Source organism: Cervus elaphus, chromosome 7 (assembly GCF_910594005.1).
Source record: "Cervus elaphus chromosome 7, mCerEla1.1, whole genome shotgun sequence".
In the NCBI taxonomy this organism is placed as follows: domain Eukaryota; kingdom Metazoa; phylum Chordata; class Mammalia; order Artiodactyla; family Cervidae; genus Cervus; species Cervus elaphus.
Genome location: NC_057821.1, coordinates 19,712,694 through 19,737,981, shown reverse-complemented (window position 1 = coordinate 19,737,981; position 25,288 = coordinate 19,712,694). Strand labels below are relative to the sequence as shown.

The window sequence follows — 25,288 nt, the reverse complement described above, 5'->3', positions numbered from 1 at the left end:
AAAAACATGTCTTCCTGGAACTCTTTTCATTCCTAATCTTAGGTTCACTACCTGGGATTCCTTGTCCATATAAAATATTTGAAGATAATGCCTTTAAAGTTTACTACATAATCATACTTTTACATTATTTCACCCCATCTACCTTTTCTGGAAATGGCATTGCTATTGGTAAAATCTAAATCGCAACTAGCTTTTTGGGATCATTGCTTGCAGCCCACTAAAAACACTGGAGTCACTTTCAACAGCCTGTGTACAATCAACGCTTCACACTTGATCCCCAAAGTGAGTATCAGAAAGTGGGATGGGTTCACTAAAAGCTTGTTTCCCAGGATAACTTGAGCAATAGGTTAAGGGAAAAGTCCGCTGTTTGCTGTGCATCTTGACCTCAGCAAGGTACATACCTCACCTCTAATGGGATGTACAGGTACTTAAAAGGCCCACCAGAAAGTGATCATTGACATGGGTCATGGTCAGCTTTGAAAGAGAAACACCAGTGGTATATTTGAGGGCTTGACAATCCTAGTTACATTCAGCATTTTTAGCAAAGTCTTGAAGGATGAAAAGCAACTTTCCTAAACTTCAAGATGAGGTGAAATTGGGAGGAAGAGTCAACATAGTAGATGAAGAATCAGAGCTATAAATTAACTCTACGAGATGGAAAGAGGAGGTAAAAGTGACACAGTGAAATTGGCAAAGAACAAAAGTGCAGTGCTGCAGTTGGTCAACTCCCAGACAGGCCGGAGGAAGGCTGCCTTGAAAGCAGCAAGCCTTTTTCATGGCCTGCAACCCACAGTGTGATGGGGTGACAAAAAGCCAACACAGTCCTGGGATGTATTAACAGAGCACACGTGAACGCCTACCCCCAGATAAGACAGCGCTAGAGGGTTGTGTTTTCTCGAGGTGGGATCAGCCCGGAACCCTGGAGGAGACAGAGCAAGCCGTGGGACCTCCATCTGTCACAGGAGGAATGGTTAAGGGACAGCCAAGAGCTCCCACCTATTCTCAGCCTCTCCGTGGGACATCTACTTCCCACATGAACTGAAGCTTGGTTTTCTCCCCATCCTTCCTAACCTTCCCCTGGGCCGCTGCTCTTTCTCCAAGGCCACAAGATGAGCCAAATCCTCTTCAGAAATTCTTGTCTTTACCCTAACCCGCCAGCCTCCAGAACATTCCCAGACATTGGCAAGTGGCTTCACATCTTTCTTGTTTCCCTGACTTGCACCAAGTCCTACAGAGTTCCACGAGAAATTGCCATTCCCACCGACCATCCACCACAGCAAAGCCCACTTCTATTGACAAACTGCAGCCTCTGCAGGAGACAATCACATAATTTGCTGACTGGCTCTTCCTCGCATCTCTGTCTTTACTTGGGTTCTCAGCGATGCTCAAAGTCATTTTCCTTTCCCCACCCACTCACCTTGCTGACAGCCCCAAAGGTGTACGATTCTCCTAACCTTTTCCCTATATCCTCTCCACCTAAAACGCCCTTGTCAGACCTCACCTTCCCAGGACACTGACTTATAATTTCAGCCCTGAGAGTTCCAGAACCTCTTGATACTTCATTTTCTTTTATGTGTGAAAGAGGGTTCACAATACTGACTCTGCTGTGAAATCTGTCCTTTAAAGACTGTCACAGCCAACTGTTTTCAAACAGCTAAAAAAGCAAGTCCTTATCAAAATAAACAAAGCCCTGGAAAGAATCTGATGGTCTTTACTGGGAATGGTGCCATACGATTTTATTCCTGGACTACTTCTGCATATATTAAAATAAAAAAGAATGGAATGAAAATACTTTTCAAACTGATAACATCTGTTAATATGATGTTGTTGCTATTAATATTACATAGTACAATATACTCTGACTCTGTTTGAAGCCCTGGGTACCCATCCAAAATTCAACATCAAAATATACTGTCAGAGCACCCACTATATCCAACTGTATACCTTACTTGCCCCTCTCCTGGGTTAGTCCAGGAGGTTTAATATGGCATTATTAGGCTCCTGTTCTGATCATTCTGCTCAGAATCCATTGCAAAAAGGAAAAAGGGGAAAGAAGCGTCCCTCGGCAACGAGTAACAGGGGAAGACACAAATACATGTATATAGACATATATGTAAAGCTCAAGCTAAAAAGAGAAAGATGATGCTTTGGGAACAAAGGAGAAAAAGAAACCCAGACTTCCTCTGAGCACAGTCCTGAAATCAGGCTAGAGATGGAACAGTCTTAGGGAAGGAGAGAGTGAGGTGTTATCAAAGAGATGGATTCTCCTTATTGCAACCAGATATTAACTGAGCATTATGTATTCCAGTCAGGAGGAAATTACAATGACAAGATTCTGGAACTCAAAAACTTGATTTTTCTTGGAACATCACCCTTCTCATCTTTTTGTAAAAGCATAATAAAGTCAGAGCATCTTCATTTAAAAAGGGAATTTCAACCAACAGAAATCCAGAGACCTTTAAGCAGCTCATCTATGGATGATGTCAACAGCTGTGGGGACAACATGGCACATTGATGGCCAGCCCCTCACAGGATCATACTGAGCCTTATCCTTCAAAAGCCAGCACAAGCCAGACCTGAACTCCACTTTTCCTTATTAGGAAAAGAGATCTGATCTCGTGCTCACTCACAGGACTGATGCTTCTATATGACGATTGTAACGGGCGACCTCCTCTAAAGAGCTTTCCTGTTCACACATGTGCGTGGTCGCAGCAAGTTTTCCTGGCTATTCTGCCCACAAGATCTCAAGGGAAGGAGGCAGGACAAGACTCCGCAGTAACCTCAGAAATGAAAACTCAGCACCACCCAAGTGAAAGAACGGTACCTCCAACCACCTGTCTCGAGGGTGGTGATTTCAGTTCCTTAAGACAAGAGATGCCTCTAGGTGAGTAGGACCACAGCGGTCGAAAAGCAGGAGAGACCTCAGTGGACTCCCGCTCCCCACATCCTACAGTCCTTCTCACCCGCAGTCATGCTTCCTGCTCGGTCAGTCACTGTGCCCCTCGTGGGTTCATCCTCCTCACACCTAGAGCCACAGCCACTGCAGCCCCACCCACTCCACCTCCACCTCCCTTCACGCTAGAGACTCGCGGGGGCACCGGGCACTCGGAGAGGACGCTGTGCTCCCCTGTGTCTACGAGGCTTTGCTGATAAATGTTTCCGTGCCAGCCCAGCAGACTCAGGGCTGAGACAGCATCGGCGAAACCCAGATGGCGGGGATTCTCCTTCATCGTTTTATTAAAATGATTTATTTTACTTCAACTTTTACTGGAGTATAGTTGCCTTATAGCGTTGTGTCAGTTCCTGCTGTACAAAGTCAATCAGCGCTACATAGACACGTATCCCCTCTGTTTTTGGATTTCCTTCCCCCCCAGGTCACCACAGAGCAGGGAGGAGAACCCCCTTTGCCCCACAGTAGGTTCTCATGAGTCTTCTATTTTACATGTAGTACCGGTGGTGTATGCATGTTTAATCCCAATCTCCCAATCCATCCCACCCCCACCTTTCCGCCTTGGTATCCGTGCATTTGCTCCCTTCATCTGTGTCTCTATTTCTGGGATCCTCTTAATGCTTAAAGGAGCATGTTTGCCAAGGAGGGGAACACAGAATCAGACTGAAGTTGGACAGAAACGACTTCACTTCAGTCAAGGTAACCATCAATAAGACCACATCATTCTACATGATGCCTGCCACGTCGTTTTTTCCAAGATACCCCTAAAAGGTTACTTTGAGTATAGGTTCATATATAACTGTCCATTAATGATCAAAAACAATTATGCTGCCTTTTAAAGCATAATTCAGATACTCCTAATGCATCATTTTTATTAATGTTTTTGTCCCTGAGGGTCCTAAAAAATATCTGAGGGAGAAAGAAAAAGACATTGGTCCCTTAGGACATGTGTCAGACTGTCAGCAACCTGCCCAACTCAATGGCCATGAGGCTGGTTGCCCACTAAGAGTCTGGAACCCAAAGTCAACTAAACTAGCCCAGGAGCCTAGAGCAACACATTTCTTGAAGAGGCCTCTTCTTCTACCTGCAAAAAATCATGCTTTTCACAACTGCTTTACGGCTTCAGTAAGAACTTTGTGTAAAACTAGTCTGTAAATGGTAAAGAGCTGCACAAATGAAAGTCTGAAATGGGACAAACAGGGACAGGAGAGAAGTTCACTTCAGCCTCCCAGAGATGCTGGAGGTTGAGTGCATAGGACCCTCCAGCCATGTGGATCTTGCCCTAACTCCTGTATTAACGACTCACTAGAGTGTAGGTGGGACTGAGCAAGTTATTTAGCCTCTCAGACCCTCAGTTTTCACATCACCACCTATCTCATAGACCCGTTGTGAGAAATGCCTGCTACACCATATATAGTAGTCACAGCAGGACTGTCAGTATGCAGCAGCTAGTAGCAATCCACTCAAATAGGTACTAGAAAAAAGATTTGAGCCAGAATAGTAACAGGTCACCCTTCCTGAAGAAGAAGTCAAACACCTGCTCATTCATTCTTCACCAAACCTCAAGTCGCCAAGCAGCGGGCACCACCAAAGACAGCAGGGACACAGAGATCAGTAAAACATGGCCCTGGACTTGGAAAGTTCAGCCTGATGGAGGAGATGGACATGTACACAGAGAATTGTCACCATGTCCAGCAGTGGTGTGGAGCACTGGACTTGACTTGGGTAGGCTGGAAGAGGCCTGACAGAGGTGCCAGAATTTGATCTGAGTTCTGAAGAAAGAGGAGAAGTGCAACCAGTCTTAATTCCCTCCCAGGCTCCTGCTGCCATTTCCTGAATGATGACCCTGCTCCTGCCCCTGCACCCTCAGGACCCCTGCTTCACAGAGCAGCCAAAGTGAGTTCTTAAACGCATGTGAATAAAACAGATGACTAACGAGAGCCTACTGTAACACAGGGAACTCTGACCAGTGTGCTGTGGTGATCTCAATGGGAAGGGAATCCAAAAAAGAAGAGACACGTGTATACATATAGCTGATTCACTGTGCCGTACCGTAGAAACCAACACAACACTTTGTAAAGTAATCATACGCCAATAATTTTTTTTTAATGTGAATCAGATAATGTCATTTGCCTGCTTCACATCTTTCAATAATACCCTTCTGTGCTCAGAATAGAACCCACTTTCCTGAACAGGGCCTGGAAGACTCTCCGTTATCCAGCCACTGCCCACTCCCCTTATTCACTCCACTCCACCTGCCGGGACCTTCCTGTCCCCTGAACACACCACACTTGCAGCTCCCTGGGAGTTTTGGCCTGAGTTCCCCCTTGGCCAGAAACTCCGTCCTCAAAGCTCTCCAAAGAGTCCTTTCCCAACTTTCCAATCAAAATTAGCTTCTGCCCTGCTCTCTCTCTCTCATCCTCCTTTCATTTTCTCCTTTCATGTTACTATTATCTGAAATTATTTTGCATGAATGCTTGACCTAATTGCTGACTATATATCACCAAAACGCAAGCCCCTGGCAAAGAGACACTAGACTATCTTGTTCCCTTACATCCCTGCCTGGCAAACAGAAAGCACTCAATAACTACTTTTTGGAGGAATGAAGAACAGCGTGGCAGAATGCCCACCCCAAAGGTTAGACGGATTTCCCAGTCCACCAGGGGCTGAGTCGGCTTTTTATTCCCTCTAGATGCAGCTCACCCATCCAGAGAGTATTTTGGGTTTAAAAACAGTGCTTATGGGGACTTCCCTGGTGGTCCAGTGGTTAGGACTCGGCGCTTTCACTGCTGAGGGCCTGGGTTTGATCCCTGGACAGGGAACTAAGATCCCACAAGCTGCATGGCGTGGCAGAAATAAATAAATAAATAATAGTGCTTATCATGAGCAATATCTCCTGACATAGTTATCACCACTGTTATTACCACATTCTGAATCAAAAGTGGATATTTTTGACAGACTAGGTGTTTCCTAGCACCCAGAGACAGGCAACAGATGTCTGAAAAATTAAAAAAAAAAAAAAAAAGAGGTACAGAGGAAGCAACTTCCTCAGGAAACTATGGGGAGGCCCTGGGCCCTCAGGCAGAACGACAGCCATTTAAGACCTCGACAGTGACAGGTCAGACGAGCGCTGCAAAGAAGCCAGCCCACTGCGTGCCTAGGACCCTGAGCCCCAGGAACTGCAAGACACAGTAACATGAAACATGGAAGGCTTAGGGCTTCCTCAATTTATAATTCCTAACTTCATGTCGCTCTTCTGGGAGTTCAGCTTGCCTTTTATGCTCACAAGTGGGAGCTCATAGTGACTATACAACCATGATCACTATTAAGAAAATAGATTCTTCTTAAAGGAATCTAGCAACACACAAGCTCCGAAGACCATTTTAAAGGCATCAGTCATTAGCAAAATATAATTAGTAAACAGTTAAGGATCAAATTGGGCTTCCCTGATGGCTTATTGGTAAAAAGGCTACCTGCAATGCAAGAGACACAGGTTCGATCCCAGGGTTGGGAAAATCCCCTAGAGAAGGAAATGGAAACCCAATGCAGTATGCTTTTCTGGAAAGTCCCATGGACAAAAGAGCCTGGTGGGCTACAGTCAATGGGGTCACGAGAGTCAGACATGACTTAGCAACTAAACCACTACCAAGGATCAGAATACAAAAATCACACATTTAAAGAACCCAGGGATTGCCAAATCATAGAACATATATTTTTCTTATATATATCATATTAGCCATCATAGTCCTTCCAAATCACGTATAAACACATTTATATATGTGTACATATGGTTCTACACACATGGAATCTAAAGATTCCTATAAAGACAAAAGGACAGCTATTATGACCCTTAATCACTAATATAAAATCCACCACTTAAACAAACTACTGCATATAAAAAACAAGCTATGAGGCTATATTGTACAGCACAGTGCATACAGCCAATATTTTATAATAACTATAAACAGAGTATAATCTATAAAGTTTTTAAATCACCATGTTATACATCTGAAACTAATATAATACTGTAAATCAACTATACATCAATAAAAAATTAAAAAGTCCACTACTTTAAATGCATCAGTACCTAGAGTTACAAGCTTCAAATTCACAAGTTAGTGTGAATTTCACCCTGGCATTTTTATCAAGGACCCATGTCTAGTGAACACACTGACCTGACTCCTACATTTCAACATTTGGAGATTTATTTAAATCTAACACATGACTCTTCTTCACAGAGTTCTAAGGATCTTCCCTAACACAGGTATCTGTTTCTCTTCAGTGCTTATATATTTTATAGTTCTATATTATATTAAACATATATACTCAGGCATACCCAAATTTTCAGACTAATATAGACCCACAGAAACATACGTAAATATCCAAGAAGATATATATCTAATATGGGCAGGAGAGAAGGAGAGGCAGGTCATTTTGTTTATAAACAATTATGCTTATAAACCATTAAGGACACTCAAAACCTAACTGCTACAGACAAAAACTAACCCTTTGAAATGATCCAGGTTTATCATACATTGTATTTTGAATCGTTTTCCCTCCCATCTGGTCCCTCTGCCAACAATAGTAACTAGGTGATCTATGAGTTCCTTGCTGCTCTCAATACTGCGATGGCAAATTAAAGATGTACAATGATTAGCACACTTTATCATCACCAAGACATAAAAGCAATCAGACTAGTCCTACAGTAAGATCTGCCCAAGCCAGATAGGATGAAAAAAAAAAGAGTTGGGAGTCTTAATGCACCAAATGTGAATGATTAGTCTGTAATGCGATGCTGATGTTCATTTTTAAGAAGAAAAGTAAAGCAAGAAGCACACTGGAATGCATGAAGAGAAATGTCGCATGAAGAACGGGAGCTCAACAGGAATGGGCGGGGGTGGGGGTGGGATTCCGTCTGCCCAAGGAGCCGCTCCTTGGTCTTGCCTTGTAACCACCAATCAAGACTTCCTGTTAGCCCTGGGCAGTTTTCAAGCACACTTAATGAAATAGTTATACATGTAAGAAACTTAAGCCCAAATCTGAGCCAGTAACACTAATTTTCTAATAGTGAGGGTGTGATGTTATCCCCCACACCACCTGGACACAATATAGAGAAACTTACAACACACATTCTCCCAGAGAGCATGGTATAACCATCCCACCTCTGCTCAGACTGACATCACTACGGAGGACAGCATCCGTAGAGACTTCCCCCAAGCTTTATCCCCAAGTTAGTGAATATTGGTATTTGCTTTTTATTAAAAAGAAAAACAAAAACAAAAAAAAGAAGAAGGTCAGTATCTTCAAGTGTCGATCTCTTTCATCGTAAGCCATTTCCCAGCTCCATGAGTTGTGAAGTGAACGCGTCTCATCTGGAAGCCCCTCACCCCCAGCCTGCAGGAGTCTGCGCAAGTGAGACCTAGGAGTCTGTCTTACCTGTAATCTGACTCTGTCCTTGTGGATTAAAAGGACTTGGTGCAGAGTTCAGGGAGGGCCGTGGGTTCTGAGGCGGGACACCTACTCTCATACTGGGATGAGGAATGCGCCCTAAATCACTGAGGCGATCAGAGAACAAACTAGGTTTAGAGTCATCAAGCTTCTGTCTGTGCCCTGGAAATAGCAAATCATAAAATAAAAGCATATTAATTAGCTGAACAATTGACCATGCTAAATAGATACGTGAACATACATACTGGGGGGAGGGAGGGGTAAGCCAAGGAATTTGCAACACTGATCTTTATAATGAAGCATCTGTATAATGTCTTCCATTTCAAAGGGCTTTGTAAACATCATTCCGTGGTGAGTATCCCTGGCTTGGTTCTGAATGGAGAGCTGAGGGGTCCAGAGGGGTGACTCAGGGCCAAGAGTCAGTGGTGAGGTCTGGACACCAGAGCCCAAAAGGGACTCTCTGGGCGCCCCCTCTGGCCTCTTGGTGAGGCTGGGAAGGGTGACCATGTCCGGAACTGTGTTTGCTCATTTCAAGAAGGAGGAAACATCCCGTGAAAGTTGAGTCTATGCATGGAACACATACTGGGCCGTACTTGGGGCAGAGACAGAGACAAACACATTTGTCAAAGGGACATTTCCGTGATGACCATAAGTGACTTTTCCTCTTTTATGTTACAACTGTACCTTATGGCGACTCCTTTCTGAAAAATGAAAATTCAAACTGAGAACCCCTTTAAGAGGGAAACAGAAAAACAGGCAGGGAAACTCAAATTCTCAAGAGGAATGTGACTATTTTGTGATATGCCAAAGCCTGAAAGTGTATAATAAACTATGCTTAATCAGAGAGAATGCTTTTTTATTTTAAATCGAGTACTGTGGTTCTGTAAGAAAAACTGAAAAATACCCTTTGGGTTACCATGGGAATGTGAGAATCCATTATTTAAAAACAACAACAACAAAAAAAACCTCACTTTGTCTCTCTTCTAGTTTATTCGAGTGTAAAATCTAAGGAAATTCTAGATATTAAAGAACTATGCAAATTGAAACATAACCAAGATACTAAGACTTTTAAAAAATCATCCAATCATTCTTAGCAAAGAGTATAGTATTGCCTTGGTGCAGATATTAACAGAAAAACATCTGAATCTTGATGCAACATTAGTTTAGTGTAAATCCGTAGAGTGGGACTGTGGTGAACAAGTAACATTATGCCTACTGGCTAAACAGAAATACATTTCATATTCTGCACCAGTGAAGCCCTAGTATATTGCCCCAACAGTTTAGTAAAATGTTAAGTAACTGAAGCTAATTCAAAGAAGAGCCATTTAAGATGATGATTAGAATAAGAATTTTTGCAGGAAAAAATTAAGGGCATCAGGAGTACTATCCATAATAGAATAAACCTTGAAGGTGGATTATTAAGAGCCTTTGAGAATGGGAAGGTCAATTCTACAAGTAGCAAGAACACCTCCTCACCCACTTAGTACAGGACAAGAGAGATATATCAGGACAGGGTTAAGCCCAGCATTAGAATTTCCCAACTATAAGCTGTCCTCCTAAGACAAATTCCTTATTTTATTTGCCCCCAAATGTATTTTCCTGTCTCCTTTTTCATTGCCTACCCAGCCCAAAGAAAACAGACAGGAAGCCAAGGCTTGGTAATAGGAGTGTAGCTGCCTCCACAGCCAAACATGTTCCAACTAAGGCCCATTAACTGAAATGCACCCACCACCCTATTTCCTGCCAGTGTTAAGTCTGGGGCGTGCTACAACCGAGGGGCCAAGACTGGGAGAACAATGCTCAGGACAAACTAGGAAAGCTCACTGTTTACTGATGGCTGTTTTCCCCACCATTTATGATATTTTAATCCAGATTACAAATAGACTGTAGAAATCTAAAGGACCTTTGTCTGTGTTAGTCACTCAGTCACGTCCGAGTCTTTGTAACCCCACAGACGGTAGCCTGCCAGAAATCCTCTGTCCATGGGATTTCCCAGGCAAGAATACTGGAGTAGGTTGCCATTTCCTTCTCCAGGGAATCTTCCTGGCCCAGATAGCGAACCTGGGTCTCCTGCATTGCAGGCGGATTCATTACCAGGTGAGCCAAAGGACCTTCAGAGACTATCCCAAACAGCTCCCAGGCCCCAGAAAGTAAGGTGCTCACAGATGAAGTCACCGAGACCTACAGAGATAAAACAACTAGCCTGTGGATCTCAGCTATTGACCACCTCAGCATGGATCAGGATGCAGTTCAGGTCCTAGCAGACTAAGTTTTCTACACATTGCGTGGCAGCGTCCATGCTGGATCCTAGCATCTCCCTTCCTCTCTCAGCGGCTACAAAGGACTAAAAAAATTCAGATCGCCAGAATGAAGGACCCGAGGACTAAGCCCTGCAAGGCATCAGGCTGGTTTTCAAGACAAGCAGAAGCAGCAGCAAGGATTCAGTTACAAAGTTAATAGCTCATCCATTACCCTAAACAAACTTCCATCAATACACTTTGCTGTATCTTACAAGGTTCACGATTTGAGAATTACATAGTACTCATGACACTTAGATCCATGGATTCTGTTGTTCATACACATACCCAAAAAAAAGTATTGGTGTGGTGTTGACAAAGCTGTAAACATTAACAAGAAAGCTTATGGAATTGTCTCTGGAAGTTATTTTTTTAATAGGCCATATTTTGGGAATGGCAGATTCCCTGAGGGTTGAAGGGAGGGCTCCATGATCTCACATGGTTCCTCTATATAGTGGGGCTTTATGGGGGCCACAGTCACAAGAAAATTTAATGAGCTTTGCCTCTGCTTTCTACAGTCCTTTCATTAGGTTTTCATGGAGACCATATGCGGGGGCTTTCCCAGTAACTCAGATGGTAAATAACCTGCCTGCCAATGTAGAAGAGGCCAAAGACAAGGGTTTGATCCCTGGGTCAGGAAGATCCCCTGGAGAAGGAAATGGCAACTTGTTCCAGTATTCTTGCCTGGAGAATTCCATGGACAGAGGAGCCTGGAGGGTTACAGTCTACATGGTTGCAAAGAGTCAGACATAACTGAGTGTGCATGCCACACATGTAGACCGTATGAGATGTGAACTCAGTACACAGGTGTGTGAGGACACATTTATTTCCTTTGGTGCCTCAGGGCAGTGATAGGAGGTCATAATCAAGAATAAAGGACTCTGAGGAGCACAAGTGTGTGTGAGAAATTTAAGAGCAGGTGCAATCTGAAAAGCCTCAATGATCTTTTGGAAACAATCCTCAAAGATGAGCTACCAAGTATCTGCAGACACCCTATAGTAATTCAGGGAACGTCTATCTGCAGTTGCATCTGTACAGAAAACCCTGCATTTTTCCTTCTAGAATGTCTGCCCCCTCACAGCCACCACCGTGACCACAACAGAATCCTTGTAGGAGAATAAAGAGCATAAGCCAAACAGTTCTTCATCTTTCAACCATGACAAGTACCTGCTACCACTAAACCACATCAGGGTGACATTTGAATGAGAGGCTGAAAGAAGAGGTACTTAAATCCTCAGCACCCAAGATACCCCTTCAGAAATTGAGGACTCGGAGGACAAAGGGCACACTGACTTAAATCAAGGACAGACACTCTGCCATGGTACTGAGAGAACCAAATGTCATCTGAAGGGCCAAAGGAAGGCTTCCCTGGTGGTCCAGTGGTTAAGACTCTGCACTTACACTGCAGCGGGTGTAAGCTGGATTCCTGGTTGGAGAACAAAGATCCCACATGTCACGTGGCATGGCCAAAAAATAATAAAAATTATTTTAAAAATATAAAGGACCAAAGAATGGATCTTCCAAGCAGGAGGAAGCTATGAAGAATGGATAACTGCTATCTTGAATCTGTTGCTATTGCTGCTGCTGAAGAATCCACCCTCAATATAGGAGACTTGGGTCTGATCCCTGGGTCAGGAAGATCCCCTTGAGAAGGAAATGGCAATCCAGTCCAGTATTCTTGCCTGGAAAATTCAACAGACAGGGGAGCATGGCAGGCTATAGTCCATGGGGTCACAAAGAGTCACACACAGCTGAGTGACTGACAGCAATAACAGCAACAGCAAGCTTTGAAAAATATGGATGTCCATCAGCTCAATTACATCCAGGGCTCTGGAAAAGGGTCCTGGGAAAGTAATTCTTTAAAAGCTCACCACAAAGTCCATTGTGCAGCCGATGTAGAGAGCCACAACCCAGGATGATCCCACAGCCCCACAAGCTCAGGACCACCAACTCACGCCAATGCCTTCTCCCATTGCTGGGATGAACCTTGACCTCTACCCTGAGATCCAGGTTTGTGCATCACTCTGTCTACTTGACTCTCCCCTGAAGCATTTCAAAGGTATCTTAAATGCAGTGTATTTAAGACACAAATCTTGATTCTTTTCTCCAAGAAATCCTGTTCCTCCCCAAGAGCCCCCATCTCAGTAAATGGCACCAGCCACTCCGTCCCTTAAGCCAAAAACCTTGACACCTTCCTTGACTTCCCCTTCCCCTTCACTCCCCGCATTCAGTCCATTGTCGAGCCCTGCCATTCCCATCTTGAGAGTCTACTTTGGATCTATTCAGTTCTCTCATTTCCACCAGCACAGCCCTGGCTCAGGATTCCGTCAGGTCTCTCTGGGCATCTGCCATTGTCTCCCTCCAGTGTCCCATCCCAGGACCGCTCCATTTTCTGCTTAAAGAAATCACACATCTGAAATGCTCTCCCTTGATTCTCTACACAGCCCACTCTTTCTCATCTCTTAGACCTCCAGGTGAACACCACCTCCTAGGAGGAGTGCCTGCCTACCAGACCCAGAGTGGGCTTCCTCCCGCTTGAGGGCAATTCCCTTGATGGCTGTCATCACAATCTATAATCATCTCGAGCACTGATTCATCTCAAGACTGAGTCTCATGAAGTCAAGTGCTCTGGCTTGTTTACAACTATATTCTCACAACCCAGTTTAGTCCATCATATAGGAGGTGCTCAATAAATGTTTATACAGTGAATGAATGGTCTCCTTTTTTAGATAAATGTCTTGGTCTGGAGAACATTTTCTGGCTCAGGATATTATATTACAGCACTATCTTCCTCCCCACCCCCTCAAAAAAAAGCCTCCTTTTTTATTTGAAAATCTTGTGAATCCAGTGGGCTAGGTTCCTTTTTTTAGAGACCAACCTTTAATGGTGCTTCCTAAGAAATTTTCCTGAAGAACATTCATTTAAGTGGAAGCTTCCTTGCTTTCTGAAAATGTCCCATTTGCTCTCACTATAATTCTATTTCTTTTTATTGGTGTGTAATTGCTTTACAATGTTTTGTTAGTTCCTGCTGTACAATGAAGTCAATCAGCTGTGTGTGTGTGTGTGTGTGTGTGTGTATCACCCTCTTGGATCTCCATCCCATTCCCCACATCCCACCCCTCTAGGTCATCACAGAGCATCAAGCTGAACTCTGTGCTAAATAGCAGCATCCCAGTAGCTATCTATTTTACACATGATAGTATAGAAGTGTCAATGCTACTCTCTGTTTGTCTCACCCTCCTCTCCCCCACCCCACTCCCCATTATGTCCACACATCACTATAATTCTTAAGCACTGCTGCAAGTCATTTAGAATCACAGAGCTGAAAAAGGCAAGAGAAATATTTAGACTCAATTTTACAGCAATGTACTTCTTTAATGGATGAGGACTGAGTCCCTGAGAGGGGAGACGACCTACCCAAAGTCACATAGTTAGTGTCATGATGAGAACTCAGGTCTTCTGACCACTGGAGCAGGGCTCTTTTCCCTCTCATGGTTAACCAGCTTATTTTAGATTAAAATGGCACATCATCATTGACTCAAGGGAAATCAAGGTCAAAAGCGAATATCAAATGGGAAAAAAAGGAGTTTTCAGAACAAATTTCTTTCAAAAAGTTTAGTGTATTTGGCTGAATATGACTTTTGTTGCAACAAACGCAGGGGCACAAGAAGAAAGCGTGATGGAAAGGTCACGGCATTCACACATCTCTAGAGCAGAGATGCATGAAGAACGTTAAGTCATCAACCAATAGTCTAATGGTCCCATTCTTCCCCGCCTGGCTCTTTCAGTCCAAGGGCGGCTCACCCCCAGCAAAAGCTGGTAATGTTGCCATTAGAATTTCTGCTTTAAAAATCATGCATCTTAAACTGGTCCATGAAAACTCTGAAACTATGGAATGTGAACTCTGAGAGCAAACATGCCACTCTGATGTGACCCATTTTGCCCATTTTTATAAAAGTCAATTGAGCCCGGTCAGAACCTCACGCTCTCTGCGCTGTATCTACAGCATGATGCACTGCCTCGGCTACAGACTCTCTTGGAGGATGCCCAAGTACACTGACGAAAGATTACACCTTTCACAGGGGCGTGCCACGTCACAGCCCGTCCATCCTCACGTGGCCCTGCGGGCTTCATTTTGCTGGTCACTGGTGTGTGATGCCTGACAGCTCCTCTCTTTACAGAAGTATTTGAAGTCGGTTTTAAGTACTCCTTGCTTGGGACTTCCCTGGTGGCCCAGAGGCTGAGACTCTGTGCTCCCAATTCAGGGGGCCTGGGTTCAATCCCTGGTCAGGGAACTAGATCCCACATGCCACAGCTGAAGAACCAGCATGCTGCAATGAAAATGGAAATCACACGTGCCACAACTGAGATCTGGCACAGCCAAATAAATTCTCTTTTTAAATAAAAGCACTCACTTCTTTTATTAGCTATCTATCTACTTGCATCCTGGGTATCAGCAAGATACAATTTTTAAATAAATGTTAACAGGCAGATCTGCACTAGAGCATCAGTCAGGAACCAGTGCACGTCCATATCCAGGTCAGTTAGTCCAGCAGTGTGTCCTGATCGTCTACCATGCAAGTCTCACTGGGCATAGTAAGAGGAGGGGGGAGTAAATGTGTAAGACAATGTCCTTGCCCTCAAGCAGCACATGGTCTAGCAGGGAACAAAGAGGAACAATTACATATAACTGCAAAGGACTGTGAGGCAATCACTGAAACACTACAGTTTGGGGATCAATTGAAGACATGTAAGTATGGACCATTTCAAAATATTAAGGAAGAGGAGCTTTTGGTAATTAAGTAAGAATATGCCCTTGCCTTTTAGAACAAATAATTATAGGTTAAATGTCTTGATGTTTGGTGTTTCCTCTAAAATATTTAAGTAAAATAACAAATATGGCAAATATAACAAAAAATAGCAAATATGGCAAAATGCTATTCATTATAAAACAAGGTGACAGGTATCTGGGGTTTTATGAAATATAATTTCTTTTAATTGTATGTCTGAAATTTTTCATGATAAAAAGTAACAAAATGCCATTGGAAGAGCAGTGGAGCCACTGGTGTTAACTAAAAGGAAAGTGGAAACCCTCACCGATGAGATCATTATGTCCTCAAAGGTGAAGGAGGATTTCCATACGCAGAGAAAGGAGAAAAGCTAGCTAGAGGACAAATGATAAAAACTGTCTGAACAGTTACTATATATTATATATTACATATAATAAATGCTATATGTAATATATACATATAATATAAATATAATGTATATATAATAACTGAACCTGATAATAACTGTCCTGTGATAAAGATGGTGCTGAACATATATGTGACATTAACCTAAACAGAGGCAAACCACTTTCAAATCACTTGACATATCTCGGTTGACAGCTATACATCCTTTTCAACGATACAATATATATTTATATATGTTAATCTGTCCTTGTAAACAGGTTATTCTACCCACTGACCAATAAAGTGACACTTTAGAATCTGTGAGCCTCCCCAGCCGTGCATTAGGCTTCCCTGGAGGAGAGTGGGGTCTGCGCGAGATGTGAGCTAATTTTGCTGCCAACAAATAAGTGACAGGATGAGATCTGGTCCAATATCCCAGGGCTCAAGCCACAGGATAAAACCATCTAAGAATGTTGAGACAATGACTTAGAGAGTAAAAAGGAAGATGGGAGAGGACTTCCAGAGGGGAGAGAACTACCATTTTTCAGAGTTGATAGGTATATGCAGTAGGGATGCTATTCCACAGCAGTTCTGAGGAGGGGGGTACAAAAATGATGCCTTCAATCCTAATCTCTCTACCCTGAAAGTGATACATGATGGAGTGTTTGCAGACAGGGGTTAGGGGACAGGTTGACTAAATTTACTAATTTTTTTAACTTTTAACTTTTTATGTTGTATTGAGGTATAGCCAATTAACAATGTTGTGATAGTTTCAGGGGGACAGCAAAGCTACTCGGTCATACATATGCATGTATCCATTCTCTCTCAAACTCCCCTCCCATCCAGGCTGCCATATAACACTGAGCAGAGCTCCAGGGGCTATACAGTAGGTCCTTGTTGGTCATTCATTTTAAATACAGCAGTGTGTATATGACCATCCCAAACTCCTTAACAATCTACCTTCTGCAACCATAAGTTCCTTCTCCGAGTCTGTGAGTCTCTTTCTGTTTTGTAAATTCATTTGTATCATTTCGTTTTAGATTCCACATACAAGGAATGTCATATGGTATTTCTCCTGTGTCTGACTTACTTCACTCAGTATGACAATCTCTAGGTCCAGCCATGTTGCTGCAAGTCAGGTGAACTAATTCTAAAGTCACAATTCAATTCCAAATGAAATTACGTGGAATTTTACCTCAAAGGATAAGCCTTACTCTATCAGAGAGAGTTTGGTTTTGATGGTTTTCCACAAAAGCACCGTTCAGTTCTTAGGGAAGCCACGCCAAGTTTGGGTCCAAACACTTTACTGAGGCTCTAGATTAAAAACCTTGAATTTCTGCATTCCTACATACATGTGAAAATGAAAATACTATTGAGAAAAGTGAAACTCTTCTCTGTTTACATTCAGTTGACTACATTTCACTGGTGGTTTGTGAAAGTCTAAAAATCGAAGACCTGTAGCTGTGTCACGCTTGTAATGTTTAGATAAGCTCTTCGCCTCACCCTCACACACCTTCCCACCCCTCTGCCCACGCCACTGCAAACAGTCCCAACCAACTTCGGCTCAAATTTCCCTGTTTCCATGACTATCACCAGTCAAGCCCATGCCTATCGTATCTGCAGGTCAAGTCCATCTACAGGGACGTGCCCCTGGGTTTCGTTTCCACTAGGACCACGCCTAACCTCTCACTTGTGGCTAAGACACCAGGGCAGCAGGATAGCATATCTGCAAGAGCAATGACTGGTAGTTGCCATTCCCTTCTCCAGGGGATCTTCTCAACCTAGGGGTTGAACCTGGATCTCCTGCACTGGCAGGAGGATTCTCTACCATCTGAGCCACCAGGGAAGACCATGTATGACCACAGAAAGGGTTTAATGGAACTCTCTAAGCCGACTAAAAATGAAGAGATAGTTTTCATAACTCCTAAAGTCCTTTTAGCGCCTAAATCATAACAGTGACATTACCCACCTGCTCCAACCCTTTCCATTGTCTTTAAGTGTCTACTGAATCAAGCAGAGCCCCTGAGCCTAGCAAACAAGAACCTGGAGAAGATGGTCTCAAGGTACCTTATCAAGCTCTCTTCCAATGACTCCAACTGTACTGCTCCCAACCTAAGCTCTGTTCACCCTGGAGTCCCCACAGTTCTTCAAAGAGTCCCCGTGCCTTTGCCCAAGCTTCCTCCTCCACTCAGAATTGCCTCTCCTCAGCATCTACATTGGTCAAATCCCTTCCCAGCCTCAACCTGGTCATCACACTGTTCTAGTCTTTTCTGTCTCGAGGGCTTTGGTGAGTCTTCTGGTTTCTATCACAGCAAACTGAAATCAGCTACAACTGCTTTTTGTCCACTGCATGTGGTTATGCTTAAGTGTCATAGGCATTCAGTACGCATTAACTCCCTGGTGCCTCAGACGGTAAAGAATCTGCCTGCGGTGCAGGAGACCCAGGTTCGATCTCTGGGTTGGGAAGATCCCCTGGAGAAGGAAATAGCAACCCACTCTGGTATTCCTGCCTGGAGCATTCCATGGACAGAGGAGTCTGGTGGGCTACAGTCCATGGGGTTGCAAAAGAGTCAGACACAACTGAGTGACTAACACTTTCACTCTTCCATGAATTTATCTAAAATTTAAAACTCTAATATCTTAGGTTCTCCTGGACTTGACTATGAACCTGAAGATGAGTATCATGTCTTACATCTAGCACTCTAGCACAGAACTTAGAGTCTAGGTACGGAGAAGACACACAACAGATACTTGTTGAATTCACAAATGGGAACACTGATGTATTTAGAATTCTCTCTCCTTTTGTTCAGTAAAAGTCAGAGAGGAGAGGGGGGAAAAAAGGCTGGTTATTGGGAAACATTTCCCACAGTTAAATTGATGAGTCTCTAATCTTTGCTGGGAAAGGCTGCTGAGTCATCTTTTTTCCTAAGACTATGCTGTCTGGTTCAGGTCAAAAACTATTTTGGGACTAGAATAATGAAACAGACTAAGCAACTGTTCGTGTTTAAGGCCTGGAGCTCCTCTGAGTCGCTGGAAATGAGCAACTGTGCCATGTGATGGTGCACGGGGCCCCAGAGTGCACACAGGATGGCCCGTGAGACAAGACAGCCCTAGACTACTGTTAGTGTTTGGCTTCAGAGAGAGGACCACAGATCATAAACAAATCCCCTTCCAGGAGATTCTTCTCCGATGGCATTTCAAAAATGAACTAACAGAGCTTCCCTCTGAGGGCCCTTCTTAATCTATAAACCAATTTCTAAAGGGAAAAAAAAAATCATAATCACCACCACATAGCTTCAAGGGCCCGCTTTCAAGCTCTTGAACATAGTCAGGCATGTAGAATTCAGAGTTCATCAGGAAAGAAGAGAAGAAGAACAATTTCACCCAAGAGAGGTCTGAAGCCTTCCAAGTCTCTTGGGTAAAAACATAATTATGGGAAGAAAAACATAATCTACTCAAGAGACATAATTACATAGTTAAGCCATAGACTACATAGAAATATTCTAGGAACTCCAGTTCATAGAAAAAAATGTTAAAAGCTGAATTTGCTTTATTTTAATAATAAGAGGCGCCAGTTTAGATCAGTGAGTAAAAAGTTCACTCTCCCAAACTCGCATTGAGTCATTTTTTTAAAATATAATTAGATGCATGAGAGAGATCATTGAAGGACAGCCTCTTTCAAAATTGAAGGCTTCTAAAGGTATTCAAAATCTTTTGATAAACACATAAATGAAAGAATTGTGAGATATTAATTTGTGTGGATTTAAATGCAAGTTCCTTTACAACTTTTAGATTTGAGGCAAATTCCCATGATCAAAGAATAAAATATGTGGAAGAAAGGACAGTCACCCACCAGGGAATAACCTCTAAACAACATATGCTCAGCGTACAACCCTTTTTCTTGAAATAAAGGAGTCAAATAAGTTGAAATACCTAAAGAAAGAGAAATCTGTGGGAGGGAAGGAGAAAAAAGAACTTTAAAAATGTAAAGAAAGACCAGATGAAAGCAAAATGGAAATATACAAGAGGGGATGTAATATTTTTGCGGGCGGGGGAGACGGAACTCTACAGGGAGCCTGGCTGACTTCAGCACAGCCCTCTGCTCTGTCCTAAGATGTCTCTGGTCTACTCCACCTCTTCACTTGTCAGTTCTCTGGCACTTTCTTTCCACTTCCAGCCCTGCTATCCTTGACTTTGTCTGCCTGTTACTTCCAAGGAACGATCTCCATTTTTACTCCCATTCAAAGTCAGACGGTGTGAATTTGAATTTTTCAGAGCTGGCAGAGAATGTGGGTTTCACCAGATCACATTTTTATTTTAGAAAAGGAATTGAGGGACTTTCCTGGTGGTACAGGGGTGAGGACTTTAGGCTTCCACCACAGGGGGCACCAGTTCAATCCCTGGTCAGGGAACTAAGATCCCACAAGTCGAAAGGTACAGCTCGGGGTAGGGGGAAGAGAGAGACGAGAAAAGAGAAGGAACTGATGCCCAGAAAACCCCAGTGACTTGTCTGAAGTCATGGAAGCAGGTAGTGACCCTGACCTGCCTTGGTCCTCTTTTTGATACAACCAAGCTGCCACACAAGGGAAGAAGGAAAAAAAAAAAAAAAGAAAAGCCAAGGAAAAGAGACCTAGAGAGAACCAAAGAAGAAAAAGCAGTGAGAACCATAATTCAGATATTTTATTACATTATACCCTGTCTTACTGACTCAGTTTTATCACAACATATCTTGTTCTACTAATTACAACCCAATGTCCACAAACTGTCCTTGGGCCATCAGAATCTGCAACTCTCCCTTCAGTTTCTGGGAAATGAACAAAAGATCTCTTTCTCTATGTCTACACGTTACTCCCCAAACTGTAAAACTCGAGTGTGTTAGTTCTGAAAACATTTCCTTTGCCTTCTTTGACTATAATATATTCTCACACACCACAGTTTTGTGTTACTGGCCTTTATAGAGACCCCACTGAGAGATGTAAAGATTTTTTTTTTTTAACGGTAACGTTTCAGGCAATGGAAATGGCAGTTTCCATAGCTGAACAAAAAGCATCACTGTTTATTTGCCAATAATCCAGCTAAACATGGATGGCATTATTCTTCAAAGGGTCTAGTGACAACTAGCGTACAGACTGTCACGCAATTCCTGGATCCTGGCTGAGTTTCCTTTGCATGCAATCTTCCCTGTTTCTCTTTCATTATTACAATTTTGGGGCATGTGTTGTGTGACTGTGTATGTGTTTCGAGCAAAGAAAAAAAAAAAGCACTACATAGAAGCAATTAAAAAGTGCAAAGGGCTCCTCTCTTGACATATGCTGCTACAGCCGAGGAACATCATTTTCAATTTTCCCATTTCTATAACAGGAAGAAAATGTTAAAAAGTAATAACCCAAGGAAAAAGTCAGCCAGCTCCTGCAGCCTGGTCTTGCTGTGCTGAATGGCAGTGAAGATCATAGAAGAAGAAAAAAGAAAAAGACAAAGCATGAAAAAAAAAAAAAAGAGGGGAGGGGGGTAGAATTTCTTGCTTAAACTGGACTTAGTCCAGCTGGCAAGAAGAGGTGGTTTTCTTAATGCTTGCGAAACCTGATTAGTTTTTTAAAGGAATGAAGAAGAAGGAGATGTAAACACAGCCATTAAGACAGATTTAAGGTACTTAGTTTTAATCTGGTCTAAGGCTTCTCCAATTGTCTGCCGCTCTGCAATTCTCTGCTCCCTAGACAAGAATACAGGGTATGTCAGTGTTCAGAGCGGCCAATGCTGTCAGCTAAGCTCTGTGGTTACCCTCTCAGGTCAGGCGTGGAAGGAACAGCGGCTTAAGCAATAATGGATGGATGCCTGTTATGTGCTGTGTCTGTCAGAAGTCTGTTTTACTACATTAAAGGACTATTGTGTTTATATCTACACAACAGGTCTTAAACAGATTGTTTAAACATGATTAAACAGGAGATGTCTTTGAAATAACCCCCCTAATAAAAGTCAGATGGGTAAGGAACTAAAAAATGCCATCAACAACATTAAAAAATAACAACCTCATTTCTCTCTAAACTGCAAGGGTAACATGATATAAACTCCAAAATAAAACAGTTTACAAGTTAAACTCAGAAGAATTCCCTCGTGGATCAGCAGCCTTTTCCAATGGAATAGCGTTGATCCACCCATCCATCCACCCTTCCTAAATGCTGTTGCACAATGTACTACAGTCTTGATAGACAGATAATTGCTTTGTTCAGTCGTGTGTAATGAAGGGAGTCTATTGTGTTAATCTCGGTATTCTTATTTTCTGCAAACTTGGAATAAAGAGCTGAAAACTCTACCTCTTCATTCCAAAACAACCAGCGTTTACTTGCTTTCAGATCTGCTAAAGTGTTCTTACATTCCACTCTGTCACAAAAGGTGCCAAGTATTTTGAGTAGGATCAAGTTATTGTTATATAAAAAGGAATCTAAAGTAGTGTTAAATGGAGTTAGAAGATAGCAAGTTTTACCTTTTTTTTCAAGGCACAGCAGACTACAAAAGTGCATGCTTTTCAAATCCAAGAAAGTGGGTCGGTTTCCATTTTTCAGAATTCATCATCAGCACTCTCAGTGAAAGACTATGATGGAGGCACCAGTTCAATATATTTTTAAATATTTTAAAAAATACCTTCAGGTGATTAAAATCAAACATTTTTTCCCCCCAAAAGCAAATGTAAAGTTTTAAGGATTTTTGTTTGCTGGCTTCATGCTGAATTATCTAGTCAGTAAGGACATAGGAAGATTTTTCTTTGGTCTGCATAAAATGTATAAAGTATCGGCATGTCCATACACGCATGTATGTGGTTATAAACTGATATTATCTCTATTATATGCATACATATATGTGAACAGAGAGAGCGAGCCCAGGGAAGGGACAGAGTCACTACCAATGTCAGTTCCATGTCTCTTTCCAGAGAAGTAGGATGCTGTCCTCTTGAGGCTCAACCTGCTATATGCTCTGCTTATACTAGGATACCATGACTCTTCTGATTACTGAACACATCATCGGCCTAATTAGATGCCTTGGTTTTATTTCATTATGGCACATGCTCAAGAATTCCAGGCAGCTCACTGGAAAAGAAGGAATACAGTCTAGAAAGTAGAGTAAAACCAATGAAAGAACATCATCATTTGATTCTTTCTCTTCTGGGTCCTACTGCTTTCAGGGCCCTTCATGGACACAGAAATGATATCCTTTCTGTGCCCAGAGAAGGCTCTTCCTAAGAGTCCACTGGCCTAATGGCTAAACAAGTCCAAGAGATTCAGTAAAGCTCTGTCCAGTGTTACTGAGGATTGCCCAACGCGTATTAAGAAAGATAACTCGTGACTATTCGTCAGGAGATTTGGATTCTACGCTAAGAGTAACTTGTGAACTTCTCGGGTACAGAATTTTCTCATCTGTCAGATAACAGACAACCTAACTTCTAATTCTAAGAATCAGTGATGCAATGGATGCCTTACCTGTCACCATGGGTTACATACACACACAATCAGTGAATGTAATATAATGGAATGGTGAAAAGATCAAGCTGCTGTCTGACTAAAAAGCAGAATCCCGTATCTAAATCTGGGCCAGACTTGACAAGGAGCAGAACATGGGGAGTGTGTTCCTGGCTTTGCCACGAACTCGGTTGCGGAGCTATAGGCAAATAATTTATCATTTCTATGACTCAATTTCCTCCTATGACTCAACTTTCTCATCTATCAAATGAGGATCAAAGTATCTGCATCATAGGGATGTCATCAGGATGAAATGTAATAAAGCTGAAAATGTCCTACACAGGGAAACCACGGTGAAACCACGATGAAATACAGGTATTCATTCTTCAACTAAAATTCCTTAAGCACTTACTATGTACCATGAACTGTGCTAAGTCAGGGGCTCAGCGTACATTTGGGGAGGTGTCAGATAAACAAATAATGACAACAATCTGACAAATGGCATAACTGAGGTCTCAATCAGCAAGGGGGAGTTGAAAAATAATTGCTTAACTTTGCTGTATAGCCTGGTACTCTCATACAACCTAGAGGGGTGGGATAGGGTTGGCGAGAGGAAGGGATATAGGTATCCTTTCAAGAGGAAAGGGATATAGGTATACTTATAGCTGATGCATGTTGTTGCAGAGCAGAAACTAAGAGAACATTGTAAAGTAATTATACCCTAATTTTTAAGAAAGACAACAAATAAAAATAAATGCTTAACTTTCAAGAGCAGACAGGAAGGGCTTGCAGAGGAGACGGCACTTGAGTATAAACTTAAAGGATGAGTAGAATTCAGTCAAGCAATTGAAGATGAAAAAGACATTCCAAACAGAAGGAACAGCAGGTGCAAATACACAGAGGTTAAAAAAGTATAGAGTGAAGCAACTTGCCAGAGCTGGGGTTCAGCCACAAGGGTATGGGAGGGAGGCGGTGGGGGCAGGTCAGATGCTGAATAGCCTTGTCCACCATGTCACAACATCAGAACTTCATCTTGCAAATAACAGGGGACCACTGAGATATTTTAGGCAAGGGTGTGCCACGGGCTGATTTATAGTTGCAGAGGACCACTTTACTTACAGGGGAAAACAGAACTAAACAGCAGTGCAGTTTGAGGCATGAAACCAGTTAGGGAATTATTTTTATATTATAGACCAGAAGATAAACACGGATGAGTGTCAATTATAGCAGGAAAGCATTTCAGACACAGAACAGAGAAACAGACAACATAGCACAACAAGAAGATGTAAGAGGTGAGGCGGAGAGGCTCAGCCTCCGGCTTCTGGTTTGGTCAAACAGGTGAACTGTGGAGAACCTGAAACTGGAAAACCTGAGGGGATTCCTCTTTGGGTGGAGGAGTTTGGTTAAAGTGGAGGTGGGGGAATCCCAAATATTTTGGAAGACATCCCCTGAAGCACCCAGGGGACATACTCAGGTGGAGATGCCCAGGAAGCAAACTAGAAATATGAGTCTGAGATTTCAAAGAGGATGGAGATGCATTTTCAGGGGTCACAGGAACCTGAAGCCACCCGTGTAAGTGACAGGGTCACCCGGGGAATGGGTATAGAGAATGAGTAGTGTAGATTCCATCTAAAATGGAATCTAAGAAGTCCAAACATTTAAGGGGTCAGCACGCAAGAGGAGCAGGTAAAGAGGTGGAGTTAGAGGAGGAGGAGGAGGGGGTGAGTGGTACCATGGAAACCAAAGTGGAGACAGCCCTCCTCCTGGACAGACACAAGCCAGGAGCTGCCCCCTTGCAGCTACTTCAGGGGCCCAAGGAAGCCTGGCAGGAAAGCAACCTCTCCTCCTGCTCCAGGGCCAAAGGCACAAAGTTAATTCAGCCACTATGGTAAAAGAAAGAGAACTCTCTTCCATGTCCTCTATACGCACTCCCCAGGTGACGTCATCCACACCTACGGCTCCAAGTGC

At 42.9% G+C, this 25,288-nt stretch overlaps 1 protein-coding gene across 2 annotated transcripts in view; it reads right to left on the bottom strand.

The window, feature by feature from the left end:
- RUNX2 (RUNX family transcription factor 2) overlaps window positions 1–25,288 on the bottom strand; it is a 233,002-nt gene that overhangs the window by 50,362 nt on the left and 157,352 nt on the right. For both annotated transcript variants that reach the window (XM_043907628.1, XM_043907627.1), the window contains exon 5: window positions 8,387–8,560. In XM_043907628.1, coding sequence (XP_043763563.1) covers window positions 8,387–8,560 — 174 coding nt within the window. The remainder of the gene's footprint in view (window positions 1–8,386; window positions 8,561–25,288) is intronic.